Below are 19,686 nucleotides of genomic sequence, written 5' to 3' on the forward strand. Positions count from 1 at the left end.
TCAAATCAAGACGCGCTTTCAAGTTGTTTTTGGTCTTTCCTTCAGGATTTAACATTGTTCCAATCAAGTTATCACAAACATTCTTTTCTATATGCATGACATCAAGATTATGTCGAAGAAGATTATACTCCCAATAAAGTAATTCAAAAAAAATGCTCCTTTTTTCCATAACTACTTCTGTGTAGATACCGAGTTTGTACCATCATCATTTTTCTGTCCATAAACGCTGTCATCATTCTCGAAGTTGTCAGCGTCCTCAAAAATCTATGTCATTGAGCTGCCAACATCCCCCCTTCCCCGCTTCTTTGAACTGTTGGATGCCTTACCAGGTATATAGTTAGTGCCATGAGTTTGTTTAAGAACTTCAATTCTAGTTGGCGGAATAGGTGCAGATCGCAACTCTATGGTACCATGAAACTGATTATTCTGATGTCGAAATGGATGGTTTGCTTCTAACCATCGACGATGACCCATATAACATAATTTTTTTCCATGTTTTAACCAATATGAATGAGTTGAATCTCCACAAGAAGGGCATGCAATACGTCCCTTAGTGCTCCAACCGGATAAATTAGCATATGCAGGAAAATCATTGATTGTCCAGATAAGAGCTGCACGCAATTTGAATGTTTGACCAGTGAAAGCATCAAATGCATTAATACCCTGCCATAACTTTTCAATTCATCTATTAAAGGCTGCAGAAAAATATCTATATCATTACCTGGGCTCTTATCACCGGGAATAACCATTGAAAGAATGGGTGAAGACTGTTTCATACACATCCATGGTGGCAAATTATATGGAACTAAAACAGCTGGCCAAGTGCAGTATGTAGAACTCATCGTTCGAAATGGATTAAATCCATCAGTTGCCAAACCCAGCCTAACACTGCGAACATCAGAAGCAAATTCGTGATCCCTATCATCAAATGCTTTTCATGCTAAACTATCTGTTGGATGTCTTAACATTCCATCCCTTGTACGTCCTTCATCATGCCATCTCATTAAGAAAGCCGTCTTTGATGATGCATACATCCTTTTCAATCTAGGTAGGAGAGAAAAATATCTCAAAACTTTAGTCGGAATTTTTTTAGACTGTGCAGCATCCACTTCATTCAACAAATCATGCCCGTCTTCATTTTGTTTTTTCCATCATGAAGATCCACATGTTCGGCATGAATCTTCATTAATATTATCACCACGGTATAAAATACAGTCATTTGGACAAACGTGTATCTTCTCATATCCAAGATTCAAGTCTTTTACTAGTATTTTGGCTTCATAAGAAGTTGACGACAAAATAACACCTTCTGGAAATGCATCTTTTAATAATTGAAGAAGCATAGTAAAAGACTTTCCAAACCATCCATTCAAATATTTCAAATGAAACAAATGCACCATAAAAGAAATCTTCGTAAAATTCTTACAACCCGGATATAGTTCTTTATGACAATCTTTCAGCAAGTTATGATACCGAGTTGTGTTATCTTCAGAGTCTATAGGTTCCTCAACATGTATAGATTCAGTAACGGTATGCTTATCACCTATTGGAGCTCCTTCTTGCTCTCCACTAAAATTTGTTAAATTTCTAATATTATGTTCAAGAGCATCTCTGAGTAAGCTTCTCATATCATCTTCTACAATAGGATTTCTGTCTGTGTTACTAGATCCAATACTAGCAGAGTGTTCTATAATTAAAGGTTGGTTAGATGAAGATGACAATTTAGACTCTCTATGATATATCCATTATGTATAACCCTTCAGAAAACCATTCCATACCAAATATTCTTCAACAGTTTGTGGAGCGATAGTAAAACAATTTACGCATTTTTGACATGGACAAAAAAATATTCCCATTCATTTCAGATTTCTCAAAAGCAAATTTAACGAAATTCTGAACTCCATTCAAATATTCGGCACTGGATCTCGACTTATTTATCCAACTTTTGTCCATTCTATTAAAATACTGATTGAACTGCAAGTAATATGAAAATTCTATATTACTATATGGTTAAAGATGTGAGGTCAGTCAGACTTATTGAAGAGGCTGAAACATATATTATATTAAATTCTACGCACCTTGTGAAAACAAGAAGCTGATATATGGCTATCAATCAGCTCTACTTCAGATGGGATTCTAGACTTTGCTATTATCTACTAGTTCACATTGTACTACTGTCCTTTAGTCTTTGAGTCAGAATGGGCATTCTCTAAAGAACTCAGTGTATTGAACGTAAATTGATTCCCTTTCAATCAACATTCTTTATAGGACTCTATTTCTCTCTTTAACAATGTACATAGTCATATAAAGACTTGCATAACCTTAATTATCAGAAAGACTATTAAAAGAAAACATATCTAACCTTAATTATCTCAAAATCTGTGGATGAACAAAAGTTTTTTTTTTTTTGCTCTAACATGCCAGCAAGTTGGATGGTCAGCTTATCTCTATATTTGATGGCTGAAACTTAAAATTACAGTTTATTTATAACCTGACCATGTCTTTAATATTTAACATCAGAGATATTTTCCTTGTGAACTAGAGCTAAAGAAATCAACCGTTCTGATTTGCATTTTGTATAAGCTTCAAGATTTAATTCTGATTCTGCTAAAAATGCACTTTTATATTCCTTGTAATCACAAACATGTACAAGTAAGTTAATTTTTATGCTCTGCTAGATATTAAATTTCATGGAGGTTCTGTTATGAACGGAAATCCTATTTATCAATGTAAAAGGAAGTATTATGGTGCTATCAAAATCTTGTAATGACCTGATCACATTTTTTCTGGCTTGAACAATACCTCAGTGTTTGGTGCTAATAAGTTTAACTTTTAATTTCTCCAACTTTTAGCACTTGCTTTAAATTTCTACTTCTTTTAGGATCTAATCTTGTTTTAACTCGCTTACATCATTATTCTAAGAAGTGGTCATTATTGGGAATTATTCTAGTTTCCATGGCCTTGTGTGTAGCCTAGTCAGTACTTTGATGTGGGTATGAATAGATGTTCCAAAACTAGAATTTGACATTATTTGGTTGGTGATTAGAAATAATGTTTGTTATATTTTAATAATATACTAGAATTACAGTTTCATTGCTCACATTATAGTGAAGAACTAACCAGTAAAGTGATATACTGTAGAAGATAAAAGAGAGGGGAAAGAAAGTCCTAGTATGACAAGGATATTTTCTGAATAGTAGTAGAACTTATCTTAGAATTTGTTAGGAAAACTGATATTCTGCTTATCAATTTTGTTCTTAGCCACTATCAGTTGTACCACTTAAATTGACTTTAACATAAAGGTTGCTCTGCTAAGATGGCTTTTCTATTGTTCAGTGTTGATGGGCAGGTATCTGCTTCTTCCATCTTTGAGAATGCGACCTTTTACAGTAAGACTTCCATTTTGATGATTAAAGATTGCTTTTGAGGGAAACATGACTGATACATGGTGTGATTTTACAATATTTTTAAGTTTATGAGTTTCAACTGTCTCATATGGAAATGGGTTAAGTTTATCGGGTAAACTGATTGTTGTTGAGCCTTGCTATGTTTCCCTTGTTGTTCCTTTTTTTTATCTTGGCCGCAATCTATGATATCCCTTCTTTATTACCTTCTTTTAGTTCTCCACAACCATCTAAAAAATGTAACCACAATAAAGCTGGATCCCCCTTGGGAAATGCGGCTAATCTTCTATACATCGTTTATGATCTTTGAAAGTGAAAAATACATGCTCTATTTGATGCTGGTGGGCTGTTGGCAAATTCTCGTGATTAAGTTCCATTCATATGTTTCCTTATTGTCCATGGCACAAATAAAAACACATTTGGATGCATGACAAACCATCCATCATTCCCTACAGGATTTTTTTTTTAAAAAAAAGCATAATCTAGGAAAGTCATTAGATATGTTCACAGCCATGCAGCAAGCATTTATGCAGCTTAACGGAAAGTATGAGGATCACTTACCTCAGACGACGGCGATGTCGACGGCGGTGGAGTAGCTAGGGCACGCGTGGGATGGAAGTGAGATATCGGCACGCAGCTAGGGCATTGACCGACAGAGGATGAGGAGACGGGGTCGGGCGAGCATTAAAGACAAGAAGAAAACAAAGAGGAAGAGGAGGAGGAGGATGAGAAGGAGGAGTAGGAGGCTTACCTCAGACGACGGCGAGGTCGACGGCGGCGGAGAAGCGGAATCTTCGATCACCGATCGGGGCTACGGATGGAGGTTAGATCAGTTTGAGGAGGAAGAGGAGGAGGAGGAGGCTTACCTCAGACAAGGGCGAGGTCGACGACAGCGAGGAAGTCGGCGATCGAGGTGAGAAGTCGGCGCATGCGCAGCTAGGGCATTGACCGATAGAAAATGAGGAGAGGGGGCCGGGCGAGCGGTTTCCAAAAGTTTTATGTTTTCTAACGACGCTTCTAAGCGTCGTCGTTTCTAAATGTTTTAATGACGCTTTAGAGCGTCGTTGTTTCTGGACATTTACCGACGCAAGGAAAAAGCGTCGGCAAAGGTTGGTGCTGAGCCAAACTTTACTGACGGTTTTTCCTAGCGTCGGAAAAAGACAGTTGGCAAAACCCATATTTATTGTAGTGTCTACTAACTATAGAGGCAAACAAGGCAAATGCTATCTTCTCTGATCTCTCCCTATTGGGCAATAGACAGTTGCCCCAATTTCTATTTGTAACGGTGCTGCAAATTTTGGACATCATAGTAAGCTCCCAGAATTTTCCTGGACATCATAGCAAGCTCCCATAATTTTCTTCTCCTCCTGCACCTATTAGTTTTTTTATTATATCAATGAAACCTGGGTGGATATTTCCCTCCCTTACTCTAAAAAAAAGAAAGAAAGAAAGAAACCCAATAGAGGCAAAGCATTTGCCTAGTTCACACAATTTTTGGTATTTAATGTTTATGATTTTTAACTCCTGATGTGCAATAGAGAGAGTTATTTCATCTTTAGCATGCTATCTAATTCTATCGCATGATCAAAAAAAAATGATCCCAGTGTACGAGACTTTCGTCATTAAAAAGTTTGGGAAGGGCATGATGTACCTATCTATTTAATGTGCGAAGAGATTCTTTATATGTTTTAAACCCGTAATACTTAACTCACCTTATGATTATGCCAAGACACACCTTATAATATATCTAAATTTATCATAAATATTTTCTGAAAAAATTAATTAGTATTGTTAGTTTTCACAACTTTAATAACGAACTATGACCTCGATTGCAAATGACATCACATTTCAATTTGACTTGAGTCATGGCTTAATGCTTGTTAACTCATGGACAGATCCGATTCCTTTGCCTCACCATTATCAACACTTAAAAAAGTTGATAGGCGAGGCATTATGAACTGAAGAGACAATATTGGTTAAATTACATGATCAGATTAATTAAGACCCACGCCTCAACTTTCTACAACATTTTATATTCTATTTTATTATCTCTATTTTGGACAAGGATTTAGGTCGCGTCTAATTGCCATCACAACACCTTCCTAAATTGTAGTCAAGTGCCCGACAGGGAGTTGTCATGATTACTTGCGAACAAAAACAGCTTATTTCTCCACTTTTTGCCTACTTTAGAGCATTGATCGTCTAATGCACGCTTCAGAGAATATTGTATGATATAGGCTTCCTATTTTATCATATTTTTTTAGCACCTTATTTTAAGAAGAAAATTTAAAATTCAAATAAAAAATATGGAGTTCATCAAGTCCGTTACTTAGAAAAATTAAGAAAGAAAGAAAATTGTGCGTGTGAAAGGGGTTGTCCTTTTGTATCTTCTCTTCTGTCTTTCTTTTTGTCCTTGGGTTCTTTTTTCCTCTTGCGAATCTTCTTCTTTGTGAAGATATCTATAATATGTTGTTTACCAATACATAGTATATGGCCAAATGATACATACCTAGCAAAATAATCATCCAAAATTTCAATATATGCCTTCAGATAAATCTATATACAATTTTCAAAATATGATGTTCGCCAATGTACGCTAAATAGTCAGGCACACACACCTAGCAAAACAGTAATCTAACACCGCAATACATATATTCAAGTAAATTGATACATAATTTTTAAAACATGATATTTACCAGTACATGTTAAATAGTCAGGCAATGCACACCTACAAAATAATCATTCAGCGTCTCAATTCACATCTTTAGATAAATTGATAAGCAGTTTTCAAAACATAGTATTTACCAGTACACATTATGTAGTTAGGCAATACACACTCGTCGGTTTCTTATATATATTTTAAGCTTCTTTAATACATACCTATCAATGATCCAAAATATATTTCAAGGTAAAATTGATGCATAGTTTTCACAATATTCAGCAGTATATAGTATATGGCCAAATGATCCACCTAGCAAATAGTCATCTAATATCCCAATTACAACTTCAAGTAAATCAATATATAGTTTTCATAACATCACGTTCACTAGTACACACTACATGGCTAGATATACTAACTTAGCAAAATAATTATTCAGCTTTCCAATATATATCTTTAAGTAAATTAATACATAGTTTTCAGAATATGATGTTAACCAGTACGTAGTACATGGCCAGATGATATACACATTGGTTTTTTGATACATACTATAAATTTTTTTAGTCATAGAAAAAAGAGAGGGATTTGGAGAAGAAGAAAGGAATGCGAGGAGGAGAAAGAAAGCTTCATAAGCGAAAGAGATGGCTTGACGAAAAAGAGGATGGATGCAAAGAGGCTTAACAAGGAAGACGAAAGGATGCGGGCAGGCAATCTCTCTTGACACATATAATTTTTTTTATTTTATTTAAGTCACAGGATTGATGGACTTTGTCAGAGTTCCATCTTTATTTAATTTTTAAAATTTTCTTTTAAGATAGGCATTAGAGGAAATACAGTAAAATAAGAAAGATGTCTCATATTCTTCCGTGCACCACCAGAGGATTTTTATTCCCTTGTCCACAACTCACGGATTTTAATGCTCTATGGGCCAGAGGATATTTGTTTTCCCTTCTTCGCTACTCACGGATGTTAATGGTCCATGGGCAGGATCCGTATCCGATCTGGAGATCCAACCCGATAAACAACCCGGATCTCCTTTCCTCCGGCCCGACCCAGCCCAGTCCTCCTCGTTCGTTCATCTTGGATCGAGGCGGGCGAGGCCCGTCGTACGCCGGACGTCAGTTCCCAAACCTAATCCTAAAGAAGAGCCACTGGGATAGGGTTTAGGGTTTTTGAAGCTCGTGCAGTCGTGCATCAAAAAGGGGGCTTTTGTCCCCAGTTCCCGTTCCCTGATCGAGAGGAATGGCGGAATTAGGTTTACGTCTAGGGTTTCGAATCGGTTTCTTCCATTCATCGAGCTTCGGGGGCGTCCCTTTGTGGAACGCGGATTGTTTCCCACCGCCATCGGTAAAAATTTGACTTTTTTTCCTTATCTATTTTCCACTTCTTTCTTTGTCGAGGAATTTGAGGTCATATTGAAGAACCTTTCCATGTTTTGTTTTAATCTTGTTGGATTCACTAATTTGGGAAAAGGGCTATCTTATTTCTTATTCCTATGAATCTGTTATTGTAATTTGTTAAAAATTCGTGCTTTTTATGGTCATGAACTGTGAGAGTTTCTTCGTATTTAACTTTCTTCGGTGAATGCAGATCAGGTGCAGGCCATACATTCATTGTTCAACTGACCGATCAATGTAAGGAATTCTTCTGCCTCCCAGTTATGCTTCAATACAATGATCTTCCTTTTTTGACATTATGTCATCTGATTCTTTACAGAGGTTAAACTAAAACTGAGTTTTGACTTACCGTTTCATGACGAAATTTTGTACAAAAGAATTTATTTTCATCTAAATTCTGCAAACTTATCTGTGTGAATTTTGAGCTTGGAAAGAAAGTTGTGGCCTTAGATGATCAGCAAGAAGGATAGAAAAGAGTTAGCTGAGATTCATACAAATTTCGTGATTAGAACAAGTTTCAACATAGTTTTTCGTTTCTGGTTTAGCTTGGCGGACCTGATCAAGTCAAGTTTTTCTGTTTATTCTTCTTATTCATGAAGAGTTTCATTCTTTGTCACAATTCCTTCATCTTAACCTTTCATAAGAGTTAATTGTAATTTGGAAGGTGGTTTCTGGGGCTGCAAAAGTATTGGATTGACAATTGAATACCTTAAACAAAATATTTCCAACTTTCTATCTCTGACATAATTTTTTTACTCTTCATTTAAATCTAGATAAAGGATGTGACCGCTAATCACACCTATGAAGTTTTTGGATGATTTTCCCATATTTTGATAAAAACATGACAGTTTGGAGTCTGCCGCTTGTTTTCCATTAATTCATATTTTGTTTCCATTTTGATAATAAATTCGTTTACCTTTATATGGATTGCAGAAAGTTGAAGAAAAGTGGGAAAAAAGAGCACCATTTATGGATGAAGAGAGACTCAACTGGGTCTGGGCAAAAAGCTCTCAATCTTGTTCGCATTGTAAGATATTATTTCTTGTGGTGCAATCTGTGTATGCTTTTTTCACTCAACTACGACTACGAATTTAGAAGCCACTCTCTCTCTCTCTCTCTCTCTCTCTCTCTCTCTCTCTCTCTGTGTGATATTTTATGAAAAAGATATTTTTCATTTGTAATTTTTTGAGCCTCTATTTTGTGGCTTAAGTTGCTTGGTGTTAAGATTATACTCACAAGCATTTGTTTTTGTGCTTCAGTTAACAACACAAGCTTGTTAAATTTGTTTAGGTGGGTTATATATTGTTTTCATTCGTTCTAACTTGTCTGTCTCTTGGACAATATCGTAGTGTTGCCTGAACTCGAAATGATACAATTTAAGAGCTGTCATCAGGTTGATATACAGTTCTAATTGGTGCCCCATCTTTGAACTATGGTTCAGAATGTACGGCAATATTGATTGTCTACTAATGGTTGTCCTATCATTTGATTACTGGAAATGTTAACTGTTATGATAAAATATCCCAGTATACGGGTGCCTTCCAACTATCCTTTCATAATCTAGACCATTTGATGGTATCTTATCAATAATTGAACTCAATAAATGCAGTTCTCTCTCATCTAAGGAGGGTTTCACATTCCATTTCTTCTTGAGCATGTGTTTTAGGCATTGTTGATATTGATGCATGCACTAGACAATACTAGATTGAAAGCAAGAAAAAAAAAACGTGACCTTATATCCAAACTTTTTTTTCATTCTTCTTTTGTTTTCATTTACATATGTAATAACATTGGAAAGCTTATAGAGAGAAACTACTTGTTCATTTTTCTTTGCTGTACTTTGTCATATTACTTGTCCTCCCTTCGCCAATATAACTAACAATTAAAATGTGAACATGTCATGATCAACAAAGTTCCACATATTGCACACCATTTTAAACCTAATTTGCTAAATCATATTTTGGCAGGTTTCAAAACTTCCTAATGAAAAAGAAATCATCTATGGAGAATTGGATAAGTGGACTGCCTGGGAGACAGAATTCCCTGTTATTGCGGCGGCAAAAGCTTTAGAAATTTTGCGAAAACAAAGACAATGGTTACGAATCATTCAAGTATGGGAATGCAGATAAGTTTATATTTATTGAATATTTAGCATGTTGTATGGTTTATCTAACACTATATGAGTTGTGTCGTAGAAAGGTTTGATTTTGATTATTTTCAAGTTGAATGTGGTGTCAATCTAAACATTGACATAACTGGTCAGTGACCTGTCAAATTGACAGTTTTGTCTGGTCAAATCTGCACAAAGGTAATGGAAAAGGAAAAAACTGTCCACTTGCCTTTCAGCTTGGGCATTTTGGGCAGAAATGATATCTATAGATTCTAATATATATTAAACTAACCATCATGCTTTTGCAATTTATCATGCACAAAAATATCCTCCTAATGGATGTCTACTTATACATTATTCAATGAAATCCGCAAAAGTGGATTCTTCCCCTGCCAATGTTGCAAGTCAGGTTCTCATCTTTTTGCAGCTGTTATTTGACCTTTGATGAAGACAATTATCTAAGTAATCATTAGATATGAGTGGTGCTTATTATTACATATAGCTTCAAGATTACCAGTTTGTCACCCTCCATCCATGCTCTATTGAGATGTTTGTATCAGTAACTGAACTTAGTAGGACCAATTCTTAAAAGGTATGGTGCAGATAATGTTTTGGTCCTTGAGCCTAAACCTTCTAGATTGCCTATCCAAAACACTGATCAAGATTTTAAGAGCTGTTCTGAGAAACTTATTTCTATGAAATTTAAGAAATAGCATTCCTTTCAAGAATATTGCATTTCTTTTTCCAAATTAGTGTCATATCAGAGTAATATATGCAGAAGTATGATACATAAAAAATTGCTCCAATGATTTAGCTAGATTAGATCAGAATCAGTGTATGGATAACCAGAAATAACAGGCATTGCCCCAACTAGTTAGTTTTGACTTACTGAATTCTTCTTTGCCTTTGTTCCTAATAATGCTAACTTCTCTTCAACTTCTTTCTTGTAATATTCATTCTGATTTACCTTAATCTTCTTGTCTGTCCTTAGTCTTCATAACAATTTCAAGCCCCTCTTTGGTTTTTCATTGCACGTGCTTGTACCGTCACTTTACGTCTTGATCCTCAGTTAATGCAATTCCTACGCTTAATCTAATATCCTCATTTCATACCCTAATTTTCATGATGTATTACATGTCTCTTGCACTATCATCTGCTTATTTTGTATCAATATGTCCCTTTAAAGCCATGATCCATACAACACAAATGGGGAACTTTTTTAAAAAAATAAATTGGCTTATAGTGGGAAAATCAGTTTTTTTTCAGAGAACTTGACTCACTTCATGGTTCATCTTGCCAATGGTAGCATATCAACTAAGAAATATGAAATCAGACTTTCTTGTTGACATTGGTTCTATTATAACCAAGGTTTGCTATACTGGTTGTGCTATCCATGTCAGTACCATGCTTGTACAATGTCGATATGGGTTGGTTTGTTGTATCAACACTCCATGTGCCCCTCGTTTTGAGTATCAGTTTTGTATCGGCGCAGTACAGTATGATCGGTACGGGGTGTATGCATTAGTACAGCAAGCCTCGATTACAGCTTCCGTTGACTAGTGGAATCATTGTGATTTTGGGTATCTTGTTCTTCGCTTTAAGTTTGATAGTACCATGGAGCTTTTATATGGAAAAAATAGCATAATCAAACGATGTATGTGGCCCAAGGATGAAATAGCATATTTGAAGTTCCTAATATTTTGGCAGGGTTTTTCTCAAGTGCTGTTCCTAAACCTTTCCAGGTTACCAAGTGGTTGTTAAGCAAAGGTCAAGTACTCACAATGGGAACATATGACACATTGCTACTGGCATATGATATGGATGGAAGGATTGATGAGGCTGAGACTGTTTGGAATATGATCATTCAAACTCACACACGGTCAGTCTCTAAAAGGTTGTTTTCTAGGATGATCTCCTTGTACAACCATCACCACCTTCCGGATAAGATTTTGGAGGTAAACAATTAGTTTTCACCAGTCAATTTATCCTCTTCCTCTGGCCACTCTATATAGGACAAGAAACTATTTTTATGCAATTTTTGGCAAATATTCAGTAGGTAAAAAATGTCGGATACAGGGTTTTCATGTTGGGATCTTGCAAGCATTCTATGTTCTTTTAATCAAGCAACCTCAGCTACAGTCTACCTTGAATTTTCATTTTGACAATGTCCACAGAATTTTGCCGAGAATTTTGTCTTTTAAGTTGAACCTAGGAGCTAACTTGTGGATTCTAATATTTTCTTCATTTGGGAAAAAATCAGGTATTTGCAGATATGGAGGAGCTGGGAGTGAAACCTGATGAAGATACTGTCTGGAGAATTGGAAGAGCATTTCATGAGCTAGGCCAACCAGACAAACAGAAGCTGGTTTTAGAGAAGTATCAGAAGAAATGGAAATACATTCATTTTAATGGGGAGCGTGCTAGAGTAAGGACAGCTGATTATTTGGTTGATTAATCACTTCCGCAAGAAATTGCAAGTCAGGTCAGAGAATAGCCTGATTGTTATGCTTGGTCCTAGCCTAGTTTCAGACGCTGGGGCATGCTCTTCAAACATCCGTTGCTTGCAGACTGGCATATTAAAGTGCTAGATTGAGCTTTTGCTAGTATACAGGGATCATGGATCAATTACACGGCAGCTATCATAAGCCTCCTATTTGTGAGATAAAATATGAGGGAATAATAGAAGTGATGACATATCCCGTGCTCGCATCTTCTGTTGAAAGCCTTACAACACCCCCGAAAGAAGCTATCGTATTGGCTTACTCAAAGTCCGACCACGGTTGGAAAGTTCTCAAGTTTCTCAAGATTGACCTCTTGATAGTATTTATTGGTCCCATGCATGGGTGGTACAGTGGCTGACATGCTAACCTTTCTCCAACCTCTTAGTTTAAAATCAAATCTGTGAGGTGCTGGTGTTCTTTTTAAGTTTCCTTCTGTGTCCGGTAACTGAGCTGGGTAACTGAGCTTGTCTTGTGAGAAAATGTATTAGCACAGTAAACTATCATAGACCAAGTTTGTAATCTCGGTATTGAATATTGTATTGGTACCTTATTGATATATTTCTGTACCAAAATAGGTTTCTAACTATTTTTTTCTATGTTTATTCCGGTATGTTTCGATATGTATGCTCTGTACTGGGTGGTACAGCAAATCATGATTCATATCCTTTTGTCCGTTCATCTTGATTAGGGACAGAATGTGTTTTCTATTCAGCTTAGCAAGCTTGGATCATTTTACTGTTTCAATCCATCCGCCCAATTGTTTATTTGTTTATTCTACTCTCTGCATGGAGCTTCTGTCTGGAGCTGAGAATTGAATGTGGAGTTGGAAAAGTTCTGCCAGGGGTTATAACCTCGTACCACTGCATGTCTGTTGTTCAGTTGATTGCTCTGGTTTCTGAAAACGGTGGAATACCTGCCTATGCGCAAACCGCCATGCTGGTCCCTTTTTCCCCTTTCCGTTCTTAGGGAGTTTATGGTGAAGGGATCAAAATTATAGAGAGGACAAAAGACCTTTTGCTATGCATGGATGACATGTCTAATAGCAGGCTGATAAAATCTTACATTAATAATGGACAATAGATGCTTTGGTGTTTCTTCAATGCATCATCTAAGGCGCAGTGTGGACCAGTGGCGTACCTGGATAGCTTGGAGAACTTTGGCTTGATACTTTGGGATTTATCTTCTATTGAGCAATATAATCTTCTCGTTTACGTTAAAAATGGCAGTGTAAATACCCAGTAATTTGGCACGAGAAAACCAGCGGATGTCGTCGATATAATTGAAGGACGAGTCTGAAAAATGCTTTTGCAACTTTTAAAGCAAAAGGTGTTCTTTCTAGAAAAAAACAGAGTGCCTGTACAAGAAAAAAAAAGTTCAAAAAAAATGGTTCTACAAGAAGCTAGAAAATCTAGTATATGACTTCTCCTTTCGCATGAAGAATTTTTAAAGAAATGAAAGCAACACCAACTGCATTCTAAGCATGGTAATTGAAGAAAAGGAAAATTGAAAAGAAGATAATACAAGCATGTATGCAGAAAATTTAAGGATTGGTTGGCTTAGCCTAAGGGTTCATGGGCTTGTTTTGACAGCATAAAGTTCATCATCCCCAGATGATGTGTATGCCAATTCGAGCAAAGACGGAGTGTGGAATGGGTGTTATCAGGAGGCAAATCCCAGTTTTCTTTCTTGGATGACAGATTTGGCTTACGCCAATGAGGTTGATGTATTCTTCCAAGAGTAACTTGTTCACTGCAATCCCAGACACACAAAAAAAAAAAAGCAGTGAAGAAGAAGACGACGAAAGAAAGAAAGAGTGATCTGCTCACTATCTTTACCATCAAACAAGGGAAAAAAGAAAAGTTATTCTGCAAAAAGTTCTAGTTTTAAAAGTAAAAGAAGGTTAGTGTGGAGAAAAATAACTTGGGCAAGCAAACAATCATGCTAAACTTCGTTTGAAGTGTTTTGGAATAAAGTAAAGACATGGGGCCTTTTTCATGTTTTCGAACATGAAAATTGGCTACGAAAGAAACGTCAAACTCCTTGCCGTGATTCCCACTCACTTCTTTCTTATTCTCTCATGTCCAGGAGCAGCTCAACCTATATAAGGGACCCTCCAGGTAAATTCTTTAAGCTATATCTCGACACCCGCACGTTGCCATTCTGCCACTTTCACAATATCTCCGTTGTTTTTTTAAGAATTTGAATCTGACTTAGGCATTGAAGGATTTTTTGCCGGACACTCACCGACAAGTAGACTTTTTGTGTCTGTGTTGTCTCATATCGGATCCGATGTTGAAGCCACCATCTGGGCATAGCCTCTTCCACTCCTTTCACCTCAAAAACGTGCAGCAACTTTCAACTGACTTTTCTGATCGAGACAGTAGGCAGGCCAACCGCTCCAACGACCTTTTTAGTTTGGCATCTCGAGAGGGCCAGGCAGCAACAACTCCTATAGGAGCTCAATTTGGATCAATGCAACCATGCCGGCATCGATAGCCTCAACAAAAGCAAATCCAATAGCCAGACTAGAGAGGGTGGCAATAGAGCAACATGCATGTTGGTGATGTTGGCGATTCCAGGTTTCTAGACACCTTCGGACAACTCATTAATGAAGAAAATTGGCGCATCAACCGATTCCGACCAACACGGTGACCAAACCAACATCGCCGCCATCTCCACCTATTCTACTGATGCTTCTCATCAAGTCCGTGTTAGTGGCATGGGATGACGAGGAGCTTCTTTTGATTGCTTCACTTGCTGCTGCTGCTGCTGCTGCTGCTTTCGTTTAGGGCTTCTGCACAAACTTCTCCACGTTATCAAGTGATACTTTTGTGCAGCGTGCCGCTAAGGTTCATCGAGGCTGCTGCCCGGTGCACTCACCAATACTACGGCTACCTTGTTGTAATTGCTTGATTAGCTTTTTGTTGAATTTGCAAATGCCCATAAATTGTAATCATCCCGTTTTCGTAGCTCTTATTGATTGATAAGCTTTTTTTCTAGATTTACAAATGCCAATAAATTGTAATAATAATTCCTTTGGTTACAATATCACTTTTTGTTTATGGTCATGGATTTGCAATTACTAAATCACTGCAATTATCGACGCCATCATGACTATGTTCTTGTTTCTGGAGTAGGGATATTCTCTTCTACCACATCAACACACCTGGCTTGACCGGAAACAACTCTCATTTTAAAAGGCCTGCTGCCGTGACACGCAAACGAGGATCGGAAAGGGTCGTTAAAGACTTTGAAGCAAATATTCAAAATTCAACCTCCATTACAAATCTTGTCTCGGACAATGAGATCATTGTTGGCGACAAGAACAATAAACCAGGATTTCATTGGTAAGACAACATAAAAAGGCCTTGCAAACACAAATAGCGAACGAATTTTGAAATGTCTGTAGACGTCCTAAACATGCTTTTATCATGCAATGGAAAATTAATCTTGTAAATCGAGGGGGAGGGGGGCTTAGGAAACAAAAGAAACTCATGCTTCGATTTATCAATTAGCCAATGCAGAAAGAAGCCCTCCAAGGAGAATACAAAAGGCATCATATCTATGATTATTAATGATTTTCATAAAGATGAATACCACCACAACGAAGATATTAATAAACAACTGAGGAAGGATGAAACCTAAAGATACTCATATACAAGTACAAGATACAAGGTTCAAGAACAGAAATCACAGAAATACTTCGGCAAGAACTGTTCCTTCCATGGGTGGAACTATGGGACCAACTCGAAGAAACCGACCAGATTATTAGGATTGTCAATCATTGGATTACTAACGGTATTAGAAATTAGAAATGATGAAATCTATAACATGATACCCACATGTGCAAGCCTAGTTAGCAGGACTCTCTCCATCTTTCTGTTCCTATTCTCTTGCAAATTGACAAGAGAGATACGTCTACAGTAACTAGATTCAATTTAGAGGCACAAGTGCATGACAATACCTATTTGAAATAGATGCCCATTTCAAAAGATTTATAAAACAAAAATATGGTAATCTATTAACAAAAGGATAGCCTTTTTCCCCCCTCTCTTTTGGGGTAAATATCAATGTATTTACATCAACCTAGAGAATATGCGTCCTCGGAAATCAGCATATACAAGGTCCTTGAGTTTTGCCATGGGTAGGCTACTCTCGGTGCAGTGTATGGAATTTTCAACATCGATAGCCAGGTTATAGAGGGCATCAGAAACCTGATTACCTCCCTAAAGATGGGTCTTTTTCAACGGAAACCTGATTCCACCAGTATCTCTTCACTTACTATAGCTATCTAACAGTGAAAAAAAAATCACGAGAGAACTTACCAAAGCATTTACATTTACAGCAACACAGAAGATGTTTTCCTTCCTTTTACCTTAAGCATTTACATTTACTGCAATGCAGAAGATGTTTTCCTTCCTTTTATTTTTCCTTTTTCAGGGAAAATGGAGTCAGTATCTATGCAAAGCAAATCTTACATTTTACTTAGCAAATTGCCTCGTCAAGAATCAACATAAAGGATTTAAACTTTGAAATGAGTTTGTTACTGGGTTAAAAGAGAAGAAAATGATGCAGGATGTCAGGATATTGCACCTCTAATCTGTGTCAACTGCAATCCTGCTCCTGAACAAAGCAATCTCATTGTGATTCTCGTTACAATTATTTTCCATTTTGTCTATCAAGGCCATTTGCATCATAAACATATTTAGAACACTTGCAAAGAAATTAGGATTCTCTCTATTATCTGTTGATTAAAAAATAGAATCACATTGGAAAACCCTAACTTCTCATCAAACCATTGTTAAAACCCCAACAAGTCTGTCCCGACAATAAAGTCTTTTCTCCGCCCTTTTTTGGCATGACAACAATTTAGTCCATTAACTACACAAAAGATATGCGTTCAAAAGCAAGAAAACTCAAACTATGCTTATAAGATAATAGGAAGAATTATCCACTTATGAGCATGAGGAACATATTAATCACCAAGCTTCTAACAATCATATCTGTGAGATTCAGGAGATGCGGTTTTATCCCAGACTACCAATAACAGTTCATGACCTTCACACTTTTGTCATGATGATCACCAATATCCATAACCTCCAGAACACTATCGACATCTGGAACTACAGAACTCTGCCAGCATCTCTGTGAGATGGACTAAAGTCGCCTTCAAATACCTAAGACCCTTTCCATTGGTAACATGTGACTCTCTATGACAACGCACTTCTAACGATACTACGGTATTTCTTTTGCTACAAGTTCTCTCTCAAAGGAAAATAATTTAAATCTTTTTAAGTTTGCCGCAACAGCAGATGATAGCAAGACCTACTGGAAATGCATTCTTTAAACCTTCAATTCCACTGGAAATTAATAGTTTTCTCTCCCTCCCTCCATGTTATTTAGATATCCAATCCCACAGTAAGTTCACTTGTAGTTTCTTCCTTTCTGTGACCATTTTATAGCATGACAATTCCACTAAGATCAGTTCCTTCCCAAAAAAATCTTTCTTTTCACTTCATTTGCTGCTTATGCATTGACATATGGAAAAACAAATTAATATATCTATATTGTTGTAAATTTTACACAATAGTAAAAGAATATTTTACCCTTTTATGATTAGTTGAATTGTTTTCATAATGGTATTTGTACTTAGAATTGGCCCTGACTTTGGAAATGTCGTATCCAGAATCAGACCAAATTGAGTGCAGTCAGAAGTTTCTAAATGTTCCGAATCATGTGGAACTTAACTTTAACATAGTCAAACAAAACTTTGATGAACAGCAAAAAAAGGGTCTCATTAAGGAATAGTATGCATAGGTTGTCAATATAATTAGGGTCTTTCTTTTCCTTGCTTGCTAAGCTATTAGGATCTCATTTACCTAAGGAGTTGTAACTTCTCCATCAAGTGCATGCATGGAATAAATACAAGTATTGTCAATTTGAAGGCCCCCACGCTTAAATGGTTATGGAATCACCTTGATGGAGTAGCCAGCAACTAGAGTAACCAAGTAGTGCAAATTCTTTCTAGTTGCAACGAGTTCAAGCCAAACAAAACCACAGAAAGTTTTGGTTGAGATGCAGAGTTTATAGATCCAAAACATACCCTCTGACTAAGGTGTGGCTCCAATGGAATATCCATACTAATTAGAAATGCCTGACTCCATAACCATCAGGTAGTTGTCATTCTCCTTTTCCATTTTAACCGTTTTTCTCGAGTCCTACCAAATCTGTCTTCACTAAAACCTCTCATACAGTTCTCCTGTAATTTTAAATCGTGCACTAACTTCTACAAAATGTACTGCACAGCTAAGCATAAAGAGACTCCCTCAGGTTCCTAGCCATCTTATACGGTCTAGAGAGATACTCAAGCACAAAATAAAAACAGAAAGCACATTTCTTATTTTCTTAACACATTTCTTATTTTCTTAGTTGTATGCATTCTTATATTTTGCATTTATCAGCTGATGCCGGTAGCAGATAACCTATTTTCACTTTCTGTTTCACCACCTAAATCCCTATTAAAGAAGTTGTTATCCTCAAATTTGGTGCTCTTCTCCATATTTTAACATTAGCCGTTACTGTTCAATTTTCTCAAGAAAGTTGCTTCAGGATCTTGGTTCGCAATCCTGTCTAAATCCATAGTTCTGAATGCTAGTGTCTTCCTGTTTTATTTGATGCACCACCAGCTAACCCAATTGCAGTGAAAGTTGAACATCCCTGTTTTAATTGATGCTCCACCACCTAACCTGAGTGTGGTAGAAGTCAAACATCAGGGAAAGCCCCCAATGGAAATGCTTAGACAATGAAAATTCATGAAATGGACCCCAAGCAGTAGGGACAAGGCTTGACAATTATGGTTACTAGATTGCAGCATGTGATATACATGTAAACGAGGCACTCTTTCTTTCTTTCTTTTCTTTTCCATCACAAGTCCCCATTTGGTGCATGAGATAAGAGTCTCTCCCTTAAAACTACTGGGAAGATTCCAAAGTTTGGGGGAAGATCCCCCTTCCCATAACACAGCTTTACTCTTGCTTTTTCTTTTCATTTTTTCCATCACCACATCTTTAGGCTTGGGGGCTGGTGCATAAGGCCTGCCTCAAAGCCTTTCCCATTATATATAGTATGTAGCAGAAAATAGATAGTAGAACTGGTATGACTTCCAATGCTAGAGTAGCTGTCCACTCAGATGTCCCTAAGAGAGCTTTCTCTAACTAATTAAGTGCTATGCTGCTAGCAATGGTTTGATCCTGCATTTCTATTTTAAGAAAAGTCGATTTTACTAGTGTTTCTTAATCTTACAACCGAAGGGAGTTGATGCTAAAGCACCCTGATGCTGATCCAAGCCAAATTACAATACGATAAAGTACGAAGTCATGTTGAAGGAAATCCATAAGATATAAAGAAAACAAGGTCAAAATATAAAATATTTTATAGTTATCATGGAGATATGGCAGAACGTTTGAAGAAGCTTTACATTGATAGCGTGGTAAACTCAACTGATAGGAATGGCACTAAATTCAACGAACCAAATAGTTGTGGTTTTATTTTCATAATTACAGAAATTTATGTTGAAAAAAGATGCCAACATTTCACCGGAACCGGTGGATAGAGA

General features: G+C 36.8%; 1 protein-coding gene across 1 annotated transcript; it reads left to right on the forward strand.

The window, feature by feature from the left end:
- The first annotated feature begins 7,155 nt into the window (after positions 1-7,155).
- LOC103695916 (pentatricopeptide repeat-containing protein At4g18975, chloroplastic) lies at positions 7,156-12,673 on the forward strand. The gene is made up of 6 exons (XM_008777363.4): positions 7,156-7,410; positions 7,654-7,697; positions 8,394-8,487; positions 9,428-9,571; positions 11,313-11,525; positions 11,831-12,673. The coding sequence occupies exons 1-6, from the start codon at positions 7,306-7,308 to the stop codon at positions 12,023-12,025; spliced, it is 795 nt and encodes a 264-aa protein (XP_008775585.2). The 5' UTR covers positions 7,156-7,305; the 3' UTR covers positions 12,026-12,673.
- The last annotated feature ends 7,013 nt before the right edge of the window (positions 12,674-19,686 follow it).

Source organism: Phoenix dactylifera, chromosome 4 (genome assembly GCF_009389715.1).
Source record: "Phoenix dactylifera cultivar Barhee BC4 chromosome 4, palm_55x_up_171113_PBpolish2nd_filt_p, whole genome shotgun sequence".
Lineage (NCBI taxonomy): Eukaryota > Viridiplantae > Streptophyta > Magnoliopsida > Arecales > Arecaceae > Phoenix > Phoenix dactylifera.

Bases quoted from the DNA above. Each gene is read 5' to 3' on its own strand.
- LOC103695916 (XM_008777363.4), top strand. From the start codon at position 7,306: ATGGCGGAATTAGGTTTACGTCTAGGGTTTCGAATCGGTTTCTTCCAT. The intron at 7,411-7,653 runs GTAAAAATTTGA...CGGTGAATGCAG, and splicing joins ATTGTTTCCCACCGCCATCG to ATCAGGTGCAGGCCATACAT. The intron at 9,572-11,312 runs GTATGGGAATGC...AAACCTTTCCAG, and splicing joins AATGGTTACGAATCATTCAA to GTTACCAAGTGGTTGTTAAG.